Below are 14,032 nucleotides of genomic sequence, written 5' to 3' on the forward strand. Positions count from 1 at the left end.
TGCTTGTGATTCGCTCAGTGTATCAAGTGCTCTGCATGGAAATAGCAAGCGGGTGAAAATCGCCATGCTTTTCGCAACATGCAGGGAGAAAGAGCTCTAGTTTAAGCCTCAGGCCACACAGGAGCAGTAAATGCACATTTTACCGGCCGTAGCTTATCTTTTTCATTGTTGTGGCACGTTGTTTTCCGCCGTACATGTTCTCAGCGCAATTGCATAGTGGCATGGTTATTTCTACAAATCGTATGTGACAGAGCAGCAAGTTGGGCTAGTTGGTTGATGTTCATTCTTCAAAGGTACACTGCGCTAGAAGGAACAAGGACACAGAAAAGGGGGACATGTGTTGTCCCCCCTTTTCTGTGTCCTTGTTCCTTTTAGCGCAGTATACCTTTGAAGAATGAAATCGTATGTGACCTGAATACACGCTTGTTGATCTCTGAAGGTGACTCTCGCTATGCTTGAGAGCCATGGGTGAATGGATGAATGAATGAATGTTAACAGCCACTTATGGGGAAATTGTTGAGACTGCGGGCTGTGGCCGTCCCATCCTGAGACAGTTATGCAGCCTTTGCTTCTGGCATGAAAGGGCATGCAGCGCATGCGTGTCGAGAACGCGACCGGGGTTGCTCTCGTCCCGTCTTTCATGAATATTGCCGTGCACAAAATCCAGCGACGCCCCGATCACGTTCTCCATCTCCTCCGTGGTACAGTTCACCGAATCGTCGCAGTTTTGCCGACGTCACTAAGGGCAGGTCCCCTAGCCCGCGACGGGGAAACTAGACGCAGCGACATCCGGGGGTGGGGTTGCGAATCATCGAAATTCCGAACAGCCCCCATTACAGACGAACGACTCGAAGTCGCCGAAGCCGAAGACGACGAGCACACCGACGAATACGACGAATGCGCCAGCTCCCGATGTAACCGACGTCGTCAGCGCTGACCTCGTCGTCCACATTGACGGCCATCAAGTGACAGCTCTTGTTGGCACTGGCTCTTACTTTTCCATAATAAGCCTACAGCTAGCCGACAGACTAATGAAGGTAAAGATGCCATGGTACGGACCCAATATAAGAACTGCCGGAGGTCAGTTAATGACACCTGTTGGAAAGTGCACGGCCCGACTCTTAATCGCTGGTTCCACCTTCGTCGCCACCCTCGTCATTCTTCATGAGTGCTGTAAACAGCTCATATTGGGAATGGATTTCTTGCGCGAATACGGGGCTGTGATTAACATCCGCGACAGGAGCGTAACGTTCGCTACAACCTGGGGCACTGCTAATGATGAGGAAAACCAACGACCTCGATTAGGTATCGCCGGCGACGACGTCATACTGCTGCCGCGGAGTTGCTGCCTCGTACCCGTGCACTGCGAGAGCCTGCAGAGCGGCACTGGCATCGCTGAACTCATCAATGAGCTAGCATTCACTTGCGGCATTTCTATTGCCAGGGCTGTCATCAATGTGATCGATGGGCGCGCTGATCTCTTGTTGACGAATTTCAGCAAGGAACGCCGACACATTGTTAGAGGCACTGCCATTGCCTATTTCGACGAACTCGCGCAAATTGAAGATTGCCATCTAGTGGAGGAGGTGGCAGCGTCTCCTATCACTACACCGACACCTGTTGACGTTAGTCCGACGTTATCGACCGTCGAACGAGACCGCCTTCTTGCGCTGATCCACAAGTTCCACGGCTGCTTCTCATCAACTTCAAGAGTTGGTCAAACGCCGCTCACAAGCACCGCGTCATCACAGATTCTGACGCCAGACCCATCAGGCAAAATCCTTATCGTGTTGCCCCAAAGGAGCGTGATGCAATTCAAAAGCAGGTGAAAACGATGCTGGAAGATGGCGTTATTCGGCCATCTAACAGTCCTTGGGCATCGCCTGTAGTACTCGTAAAAAAGAAGGACGGCAGCTTGCATTTCTGCGTCGACTACCGGAAGCTCAACCAGATCACAAAGAAGGATGTGTATCCGCTGCCGCGCATTGATGATTCCCTGGACAGACTACGAAACGCACGCTATTTTCGTCAATGGACTTGAAAAGCGGCTACTGGCAGATTGAAGTGGATGAGAGAGACCGTGAGAAGACCGCCTTTGTCACGCCCGACGGACTTTATGAATTTCAGGTTCTTCCTTTCGGTTTGTGTTCGGCGCCAGCAACGTTTCAGCGTCTAATGGACGCTGTACTATCAGTACTTAAGTGGCAAACCTGCCTGGTGTACCTCGATGACGTGATTGTCTTTTCTGCTACGTTCGATGAACACTTAAGAAGACTGGAAGCAGTTTTCGAAGCAATACGCGTAGCCGGTCTTACATTGAAACCTGAAAAATGCCACTTTGGCTTTCACGAACTTCAATTCCTCGGACACGTCGGCAGCAGCCAGGGGATCCGACCCGATCCGGATAAGATTGCTGCCGTGGCGAAATTTCCTACCCCATCAGACAAAAAATCAGTGCGACGTTTTTTGGGACTATGTGCCTACTATCGGCGGTTTATTGCCAATTTTTCGCGCATCGCATGGCCATTTACACAGCTCACCAGGGAGGGCGTCCCCTTCGCATGGGGCGAAGACCAGCGGGCATTTCACGAGCTTCGTCAACGCATGCAAACGCCTCCCGTGCTCGCCCACTTTGATGAAGACGCGCCGACGATATGCACACCGACGCTAGTAACGTGGGTCTTGGAGCAGTGCTCGTACAATGGCAGGACAACAGTGAAAAGGTGATCGCCTATGCCAGTAGGACGCTGTCCCGAGCAGAAGCCAACTACGCTACGACCGAGAAAGAATGCCTCGCCATGGTATGGGCAGTTCTGAAATTCCGTCCGTATTTGTACGGTCGCTCGTTCACCGTTCTCAGCGATCACCATTCACTCTGTTGGTTAATTAATCTGAAAGATCCATCCGGCCGTCTCGCACGATGGAGTCTCCGGCTCCAAGAATTCGACTTCACTGTTGCTTACAAATCAGGAAAACGACACGCCGACGCCGACTGTCTTTCTCGGTCTCCTGTTGAGACAGCAGCCCAAGACGACGACGACACGGCCTTTTTGGGCGTCGTTGACACTGCCGCTTTTTCACAACAGCAGCGGGACGATCCTGAACTGCTACCGCTTATTCATTACCTGGAAGGACGAACCAGTAGCGTGCCGAAATTATTCGCAAGGGGGCTGACGTCGTACTGCTTGCGCAATGACGTACATTACAAGAAGAACTTCTCACCTACTGGCAGCCGCTACTTACTCGTCGTTCCCTCGTCGCTTCGACGTGAGGTCCAACACGCCTACCACAACGAACCGACCGCTGGTCACTTGGGCTACACCCGGACATTGGCGAGGATTGGGCAACACTATTACTGGCCGAGACTTGCTGCGGCCGTAAAAACTTACGTGCAGACATGTCTCGATTGCCAGCGTCGCAAACCGCCATCCGTCAAGCCAGCCGGTCTGTTGCAGCCTGTCCAAGTGCCGACAACACCATTTGCACAAATCGGCATGGATTTTCTGGGCCCCTTCCCAACGTTTGCTACCGGAAATAGGTGGGTAACGTCGCCACAGATTACCTCACCCGATACGCCGAGACGGGCGCTTTGCGACGGGCAACCACATGAAGCGGCGCGATTTTTTATCGAAGCCATCGTTTTAAGGCACGGTGCTCCTGCAGTAGTTATCACCGACAGAGGTACTGCGTTCATGGCCGAGCTTTTGGACACCGTTTTTCGACTCAGTGGTACCGCTCACAGGAAAACAACGGCGTATCATCCCCAGACCAACGGGTTGACTGAACGTCTCAATAGGACCCTGGCTGACATGATAAGCATGTACGTAGATGTAGAGCACAAGAACTGGGACGACATTCTACCCTACGTCACGTTCGCGTACAACACGGCACGTCAGGAGACCACTCGGAAGACACCCTTCAGTCTCGTTTACGGCCGTGAAGTTACGACAACATTAGACGCAATGCTCCCTCACGAAAATGATGGCAATGAGATGGACGCTGAAGAGTTTACACAGCGAGCAGAAGAAGCTAGACAACTTGCCCGGTTGCGAATCAACCAACAACAAGGCTATGACGCCAGACAGTACAATCTCCGACACAGACCCGTCACATACAACGTGGGCGACAAAGTGTGGGTCTGGACACCTATTCGTCGGCGTGGGCTCTCCGTAAAGCTATCGCGAAGATACTTCGGACCTTACACAGTTATCCGACGCATCAGTGAGGTCAACTACGAGGTTGTTCCGGACGGCTCTCAGAGCTCAAAGCGCCGAAAGCATTTGCCTGAAATTGTTCACGTGCTTCGGATGAAGCCATACTTGCAGTTACTAACTGCGCAGTTTCTTTTTTTTTTTACCTTGCTTTCTGAACGTTGAACATCGGGGCGATGTTTATTTTTAAAGGGGGAATAATGCCGCGCGTATGTGCCAGTGGCGACGGCAACGAAGCAGCGCGAGTGTTTTTGGCCCATCGCGGGGACGAAGAGACGTGGCAGTTTCTCTGAATGATAAAGCGTGTTTGCCTATCGTTCTCTGTGTCCTCGTCGATCCCACGTCGTTACAATATACAACCTTCTCCATTACGTACCCTATACTTTCATACTCCATATTTCATCTCCATACAACCATTTCACAAGATACGCTCCACATCATCACTGTTGTGACTTTTGTAACGTCTCCTGTGATGTCGAGAACAACTTAATTGAATTGAATTGAACCTATCAGATCTACAATGTCGCCATAAAACTGAGTGACTGAGTGGAAACAGCCGAAATATTTGTGTAGCAGCTGAGAACAAGGAAGAAAAGGATAGAAAACAGGATAGGGCGCCAGTCCGATATTCTCTCGTTTTTCTTTCTCCTTCTCAGTGGCGCCACAATTATTTGGTTAAGCTATGCACCAACTGCCCCGGCGGAACATTATGCTGAAACAGCCACATTGCAAAAGAAAGTGGACTGCAGCCACACGCCCTCAGACGGTCATCCCCACCGTCCTCTGCTGCCTTCACTCGCCTGCAAGGTCCGGCCGCGCGGGCGTGTCGTGACCCCGACCGGGATGACCCTCATCCCGTCTCTGACAAGGACGAGTCGATCTATACCAACCATGGCCACACGACCGCAGTCCACCCAGCGACAGGCTTATTTCGACCAGCTCGCACGTGCAGAGGAAGACTATGACGTCAGCCCCATACAACATCCATCAGCTGGATTCGAACCTGCCACCTACCGACCAGAGAACGTTGCAGTTCTTAGCCGCTCGCTCACTGATCGGGTGATAGGTTAGCAGCTTTGGAGCAGTATATGCGTACTGCTCTTGCCCGGAAGGCAGGAGTGTTTCAATGACTAGCCCACACCTTTGTGCAAGTGCTGAATGGTGTAGACTCCTTACAGCCAGTAAGAAAGTAGCATTACATTAAAAGTGTGTGTGTATTGGCCTTGCTGTGTCCCGTCCGCAGTTAATGCAAGACAGACAGAGGCTTGTCAGCACAAGGCTTTAGTGGGTCCCTACACATTTCATCTTACCAAATTATCGGGGCACCAGATAGAATCTGCGCTTAGCTCGCCTTTACAGAACGTAGACTTGCTTTCACGGAACATGAACTACTCGCCGTTGTACGTTTAAGGCGTTATCTTGCCAATTTACGTCGTTCGTGCATAATCAAGAGATCACCTTCGCGCAGACTCCTGCCCCAGAGTCTGCATAACGACGGCTTCTATAATATGGTCCAGGTAAGTCGAAGTGCAAGCGCCATTTTCGACTACGTCGTCTGAGCCGGGTTATCGCTGCCGTAAACGTGAGACGCTAAGTAGGTGGTGCCATCTTGTGGCTCCGAGGTGAACCAGGCAAGCACAAAATTGTTATTGCAGTAACCTAGTGCATTCTACTTCTCTGATGGCGTAAATTTGCGACAGTGGCATAGTTTCGAATGAGTTCACTTTTTAATCTTTTTTTTTTCCTCTGAAACACAAAGCGCAAGCAACCTGTCTATAATTCTGCTTGCAAGAAGTGTCACAAGATGTCGACACAATCGCTCGGTGACCCGGTCACCCAGTCTCCGCATACCCCTCTGCGTATAAAGGAATACCGTACATTCTTGAAACCTCTATACGACTTTGCCGCAGCGTGACTGAATCTTATCTGAATGAAAAAATAGTTTCAATGAAGCGGGTATCATCCTTTCGTTTTGCGCAAACGGTAACGTATACGTTTACGTACGTACGTAAACGTTTACGTACGTACGTAAACGTTTACGTGCGGGAGCTAAAACCTGCTGAACATGCTTTCCAGTAGCACTTTAAGTGTATCGGGGTATTCCGGTAAAGCGTTAAGATTAAAATATTTACGGTAAGACTCAAAACCTCTATTCACTGCAAACCCCAAACAATAATTTAATAATTCGAATATTGTGAAGTAACTAGAAGTGCTTTAGCGTAATGCATGCTGAATTTTGTAACGTCTTTATTGTTTATTAGGATTTTTAGCAGTTTCTTTTTTTTTTGTTGCGTGTGCTTTTGTTGTTTGTTACATTTCTTCCCTGCTTTGTCTTTCTGTTAGCGGGCTCGCGGTCGCTCACAGACAACTCGCGCACGTTGTTCCAGCGGTTTCGGGCATACTTTGCCTTTTAGGCCCCGTTTTGCAGACCAGAATTACTGAATGAACGAATGAACGATCGAACAGATTTTTCTGCTGCGTAATATATTGAGGCTCTGGCTGGAGTTGAAATCCGAGAACAAGCGTTTGGGTTACCCGTCCGCGCGGTATCTTTACGTATTAGTAGCCCTTTGTTTTATTTTTGAGGAAACCTTATTCCTAGAAGGATAAAAATATCGCGGCTGCTAGAATGATAAGTGATAGTCCGTAAATGTATTTACTTAAACGTAATATACTTTGTCTATTGTTATTATCTACGCTCTCTCAGGGCGACGTCTTTCTGTAAACGCATATGACACATAGGAATAAATGATGTTAATAATAAACCCAGCTATTGATTCCAAAATGTAAGTTCCCCAGCTACTTGGGGCTAACTGCGGAACTGACAACTAAATAAACAGACAGTAAAAACATTACAGAACATTAGAAAAAATACGGAAAAATGCGACAATAAAACATAAAGAATGTTGAGTATTCAGCATGCGTTATGCTTAAGCGATATTCCTTGTTAATTTACAACTTTAACTCGTAATTGTTGCCATGCCTTTTCGTGCCTTGTGCTGCCTATTGTTTCGGTGGCAAGGGTCCATACAATTCCTTATCCGGAGACCGATTTCACCCAATCTTTTTAGGACTGTTTTCTTCCGAGAACAAGCTGCACGCATATATTGTGCTGAAACTGCTAAGATATCACCCGACCAGTGAGCGAGCGGTCAAGAACCGCAGCGTTCTCTGGTCGGTAGGTGACCAGGTTCGTATCCAGCTTAATGACGTTGAAGCAGGTGTGACGTCATAGTCATACTCTGCCCACTCGAGCTGGTCGAAATAAGCCTGTCGCTGGGTGGACCGTGGTCGTGTGGCCCCTGTTGGATATACATCGACGCATCTTTGTCAAAGACGAGATCAGAGTCATCCCGGTCGGTGTCACTACTCGCCCGCGCTTCGGACCTTGCAAGCGGGGAGGAATGATTGCAGATGACGGCGGGGGTAACCGTCTGAGGGCGGGTGGCTGTAGTCCACTTTCTTTTGCAAAGTGGCTATTTCCATTCATTCACTCATTTTTATAGCTAACCTCTCTTTGTCTACCCTGTGTCTTCGTCCTAGTAGTAGTATTAGTAGTAGTAGGCGTCACGCAGGGCACGTGACCAGAGGAGGGAGGGAATAAGTTAATAATTAAACGAAGTGATGACGCTGATTCAGATTATGATGAAGCTCGATGATATAGAATCACTGGCACAAACTATGACCCCTATTGAAACACCAGATGTGTAAGACAATACAGTCCAACAGTACATCAGTGAGGCAGATACAAGTGCTCAGGAGTTTTGCTAATAAAAAAAACAGATTTGGCAAAGCTTGCACTAAGCCGCGCAAGGCTTGAAACACGAAACTGGACGATTATGAGCACTAATCTGCTTGCTTGTAGGTTGTTCACTCTAATCACGGTAACGCTATGCCTGAGAGCCATGAGTGCTCACCCTCTTGTCCGTGGCTGGCCCAGCTGAGCTGCAGTGCAGTGCAGCCCCCACCCAGCCAAGACAAATCTACAGTGCAGCTTTGGTGTTCTGAGAAGGGACACAGCATATCCGTCCGGCATGGCATTGACATCAATAATAATGATGGTGAGTGTTTGTGGAAGCCATACGAGCCTAATTAACATGCATTTGTGGATTATGCGCGTGTTTATTGCTCACAATCATTTCTCCTAATCCAGTTCATTGTTTTTCAAAGTGTACTTTTGTCAGAAAATGGTTTTGAGCAGCAAAACACACTTAATCCGCAAATGATTTGTGTTTTCTAGTCTTCAAAATTGCTCCTGCACGCTGTATGATGAGGTGGCTATGTTAGATAACTTTAAAGTGATGAGCAATAGCTGTTGTCTTGTAACGTAGCAGTACATGAGTACACAAAGAAAAAATCGAGTATTTGGGAGTATTTCAGCCACTCAACAATAATCGTAATCTTGGTCGCTCGCGTTTCCATTTTTCAAACACCGGCTCCTTGGAGCTTTTCTATCAAGAATTGCGTCATTCGTGACCGGGAAGTTGCCGGGCCGTGGTGATAACGCGAGGAAAGTACGTGAGAGGATGACGATTATAGTTTTGTGGTAGGAATACTCCCCAAACACTTGATTTTTTCCAAGAGTGTAGCATAGTGAACTCATTTTCGGTCGGCTTCTGCACCTAGTGTAAAGTCGAAATAGAGATAAATTTATTGGCATATGTCTCACTATAGGCAGAAGTTTGTTGCCTTCAAAATGAACGTCCAGTTATACATTTATATCATAAAAGTTTCTTGAAAGTCTTCATTGTTGGTGGCTCTATATTCAGACCTTTTTCTCGTTTTTTTTTTACTATTCTTCATACTAGTCATCGGCTTCTGAAAATACGACAACTAGAGTTTTTAGCACATATAAGCTGTCCATTTTTACACATAGCAGGGTTGTAACAATCATCTGCATTTTCTATGTTCCAGCAGTATCACGGGATCAGGTGCCCCGCTGTCATGTAATTGTACAGTGTATCTCGGACAATACACACAAGGCCAACAAGTAGAGAGAGAGACTACCAGTCACTGTGTCCTGCTGTTCAAAGTGCACGTCAACAGAAAGAATGCATTGTGATATCTGGAACAGTTAGAATTGTATGGTGAGAATCTGCACAGCTGCAGTTCAATTGTTGAGCAGCATCATTCAGCAATTTCTTGCACTTGAGGATTCAAAATTATTAAATTCTGCATTTATTATACAAAACCTTGACATTCATGTAAAGCACACTGTAGTGGTAGTGTGCAAATTAATTTCGGCTACCTTGAATTTTTGATACGCACGTAAATCAAAGTGCATGTGTGTCTCTGCATTTCACTGGCATTAGAAACAGCAGCCATGGTCGGCAACCAAAACCGTGTTTTCATGTTTGGTAGTGCAAGAATGAAACCACTGAAGCGGGTAATTTTGCACTTGGTTGACATAGTCGTTCAGGATACACGCATTAGTATAGCACAAATGATTTTATGTATATATAAGATCATATAAGAGTTTATGTATATATAATCCTTCTCCACGGATTATTTAGATGCAAGAGGAGCGTCACTATTCCTAGTATGTCCAATAGACTTTAGCACCTGTGTAATACTATCCCATCGCCTCTCACCTCTTCGACAGTCAACCTCTCTGCACGTACTGTGTAAGTTTTAATTTTTTTCATATAGTGTTTGCTGCCATAGGTTTCTCTATAATGTAATTGTATACTCTGCAAATAGCTTTGCTCATATTACTGCTGAGAGTATTTATTGCTTTTTGTAAGGTGACTATAGCATGCATTTACTTATGCCTTTTGATGCGTCTGTACAATGGTTTAGCCTGAAGAGGGGTGCTGGTGTGCTTTAATCTTGAAACTGGTGACTTCGAACAAATTTGAAGGCTGATAAGCTTTACTACTATATTCAGATAAGCTGTGATAGCTCCATGAAAATGTATATAAGATTCTGTAAACTGTGCAAGGTAAATGTTCTTAAATTCTTTTATTGTTGTCCATGTTTTATGCACCTGAAACGTAATTACTTTGTCGTGGCACATTATAAAATGTTATTCTGCACATTTGGGCTGATAAACATTCCAGCTGAGGCCAGCAGCAAGATATACATGCAAGGCACTGAAGCTTCACATCACATGCCTTTCCCAGCAGTGCACGGAAATTTTTTTCAAGCGGAATGAGCGACTGCTATACAGCAGCCTCTCAGTCGAAGAAAGTCGCCATATGTGCACACTTTGAAACTTTTTGAGGAGTGTTTTCAGGAGAAGCAATAGGGTCTTGACATGTCAAAACAGCATTACTTGTACCGAGGAGCTTAGTAACAGCGAATTGTTTTATTTATGTATTGTCCAGAATTTGTGCGAGCTGTACCAGTTTTTCAGCCCACGTCACCTAACATGGCTTGTTATAGTGTTGTCAATGTGCCGGACTATGTAAATAAACTGAGTGTATCAGCATTGTTTTTATAGAGGTTCATCATATTACCTACACCTCAATGTATGTATGTATGTATGTATGTATGTATGTATGTATGTATGTAGTAGTATGTATGTATGTATGTATGTATGTATGTATGTATGTATGTATGTATGTATGTATCTTTTAAACAAAAACTGACGTGTTTTTGTTAGTGTAACTTTTATAAGAATTTTTGCTATTTGCTTTCCAGTTATCCTTTTCTATATCATTTTCATTTCTCAAGTATGTTTCCTACTGCGCAAAAATGAATGTAACCTTGCATAAAATTTGTGCATTCAAACAAAATGTTTCATTTTACAACGTACAGTTCTGAGCGAGAAGTTGGAAACTATGCAACCAACCAGCAAAAATAAGTTTATAGGACAGCTCCTCCGTGTAACATTGCTTCAACAGATTGTGTTTGTCGAATATGTACAATAGACTAGTCTACTTCAACCAGCATAACCAAGATTTCGCCCGTGGCTGTACATACTTTACATATGTGCGTGGTATTTCTACGTATTCAAAAAACGGCAGGAAGTGGAATATAGAAGCTGCGATGAAAACATCCGTAAACACGTGGTGGGTGCTCGAGGCGACGTTTCGACAAGTGGACTTGTTTTCATCAAGGCTGGAACTGATTTCCTTAGCTATCGTGTGCATATCTTTCGTGCATTCTCCACCAAAAGGGAGAAGGGGTGGGGGAGGAGCGAGAGGCCACCACGACGACTGGGTGAGTCATAAGGAACCCGGAAGAAAAAGGAACAAAAAGGGGGGGGGGGGGGGGGGCGGGGAGACGGGAGGGTATACGTTTCGCTGAATGATTGGCAGTGGAAGGAAGCACGTGGTTCCACGTGTTTCCACTGACACATGCTTCCACTGACAACACCCTGTATATATATATATAATATATATATATATATATATATATATATATATATATATATATATATATATATATACAGGGTGTTTCAAGAAATGTGTCCAACCTTCTCAAAAAATCAGGGAAATGCGATATTTGCTCGGGGCTTTCAGAATTGCTTTCTCTGTAGCGGCAGGAATCTTAAGGTAGTTAAGGACATCATTTAGGACAGTAATCAAGAAAGTTACATAATTAACTTTTTAATTCGCGGAGTTAGGTGATTGTGTCAAATGGGAGAATTGAAATTCTTCATGCGAGGAACCCATCCGAGCTTTGAGATCTCGAAAAAGCGTCCTCTAGTAATTGTTGTGGCGTAATGAAATTCAACGAAATGCAACGGCTTTCAACAGCGAAAGCCATCCAATTTGGTTGTATTTCATTACTTCGTAGTTATTACTAGAGGCCTCTTTCGAAATCTCAATGTTGGGATTCGTTTCTGGCACGAAGAACTTCAATTCTCCATTTTGACATAGTCCTAACTGCACTAATTAAAAAGCTAATTAATTTAACTTTCTTGAGTACTGTCTCAAGCCATGTCTCCAACCATCTTAAGATGCCTAGCGCTACAGAAAAAGTCATCACTCATTTTGGACGTATCAGAAGAATATGGCAGTTGCGTTCTTCCAGTTTCTGTTTAGGTTTTGCCATTGAGTTTGGTTGAAATTTCATTACCTCGTAATTATTACTAGATACTACTTTTTCGAAATCTCAAAGTTGGGTTGGGTTCTGGAATGAAGAACTTCAATTCTCCATTGACAAACAAACTCACTAATTAAAAAAGTTAATAATTTAACTTGTTTTAATTACAGTCCCAAAAATTTTTAACCATCTTAAAATCCTGTCACTACAGAAAAACCAATTCTGAAGGCAGCAATCAAATATCGCATTTTCCGATTTTTAGAAGGTTGGACAAATTTTTCAAACACCTGTATATACATATATATATATATATAGTCTGTACTACCGGGGGAGCATGAGTACACACGGAACTTTTATTTAAATTGCCGCCATTGAACTGCCGCCATCGGCCGTGATACGAAACCGCGTCCTCGTTCGTCACAAGAATAAACCGCCTGTTAAAAAAATGCCGACTATATCACAGATTAATCTAACTAAAAAGAACTTCAATCGGTACGAAATAAAAAACTCCGGAAATGGAAATTGAATGCATTATTCATTTGTTAACGCTTCAGGTAGAAATAGCGATAATAACAATGTGGGGTTTAACGTTCCAAAAACGACAATATGATTGTGGGGCACGCTTCTTAGCGGGGGGCTCCGGAAAGTACGGCCAACTGGGGTTCTTTCACGTTCACATAAATCTAGAAGTACACGGGTCTCAAGCAATTCCGCCTCATCGAAAATGCGGCCTCCGCGGCCGGTATTCGATCTCATGACCTTCGCGTCAGCAGTCGAGCGCCATAACCACTACACCACCGTGGCGGGTGGTTGAAACAGCGAAAGCGGTGGCGGCGGCATGCAGCGGAGGCCGAACAAATGTGAACCTTTGCGACGCGCGCGGACTGGGTTTTCCGGCCGATCTGGCGTTTTCGCTCGCTTTTCAGTTCTCAGGTATAAATACACCTTAAAATAAAGTATTTACTGAGCAAGGAACGGGACAAATGGACGCCAGTGAGCTACCTTGGACGTTGACCCGTTCCATGACTTTGGAGTCGGCGAAGAATCTGGGGTCAACGATAGACGCGCAATGAATCACCGCGTCGACTCCGCTCAGCGCAGCACTCAACTCAGCAGCGTTGCAAATGTCTCCCACGTATTCCTTCGTTTCCTTGGGCTTGGAGACATGAAAACCTGTGTAATGGGAAAGAGAACTAATACAATGGGACAGAATTCTGGTTAAAAGACGGGGCGTCCAAACAAGGCCACAGGAGATAGAAGTCAAGACGCCAAAAATTAGTCGTGTCTCGACTTCTACCTTATGTGTCCTTCTTTGCACACCCTGTCATTTAAAATGAATACACACCAACTAGCTCGATCTGTTATTCAAAGGAGAATTCTCATTTCGAATCTGGAAGTGGTAATTGCGAGACAACGAACCCGTCGCTTTTAAAAACTTTGGATGCCCTATACGACTTTCTTAAGTGAACCACATGTACATTAACCCCCGTGCCGTGCTCAAGCGAGTGCACTGCGACTGGAAATCAATCGACTAATTCACAAGCTGCTGCCTTCACAAAGACAAGCTATAAAATGGGCGATTGCTGGTGGTAATATTTTATTCTCTCACGGGCATAAAATCGTTAACTTCTGCCAAAGTGATCACGAAGCGCGCTTGCCGTTTCATTTCTCAATGCTGGGTTATTTAGAAAGTCGCACCGTCTCTGATTTACTTTGCTGTACACTCTTTTGTGTGAATGCCACAGCCGCTTGGCTTCTTCTATTGCGATAGCAAATGTACTGATAGCCCAGTAACATTTTAGCCATCGGCGTCGCCGTCATGTTCCGTA

At 45.6% G+C, this 14,032-nt stretch overlaps 1 protein-coding gene across 2 annotated transcripts in view; it reads right to left on the reverse strand.

The window, feature by feature from the left end:
• Positions 1-14,032, reverse strand: part of LOC119377584 (3 beta-hydroxysteroid dehydrogenase type 7) — a 47,915-nt gene that overhangs the window by 14,226 nt on the left and 19,657 nt on the right. For both annotated transcript variants that reach the window (XM_037646979.2, XM_037646980.2), the window contains exon 3: positions 13,206-13,376. In XM_037646979.2, coding sequence (XP_037502907.1) covers positions 13,206-13,376 — 171 coding nt within the window. The remainder of the gene's footprint in view (positions 1-13,205; positions 13,377-14,032) is intronic.

This window comes from Rhipicephalus sanguineus, unplaced genomic scaffold, assembly GCF_013339695.2.
Source record: "Rhipicephalus sanguineus isolate Rsan-2018 unplaced genomic scaffold, BIME_Rsan_1.4 Seq497, whole genome shotgun sequence".
NCBI lineage: Eukaryota > Metazoa > Arthropoda > Arachnida > Ixodida > Ixodidae > Rhipicephalus > Rhipicephalus sanguineus.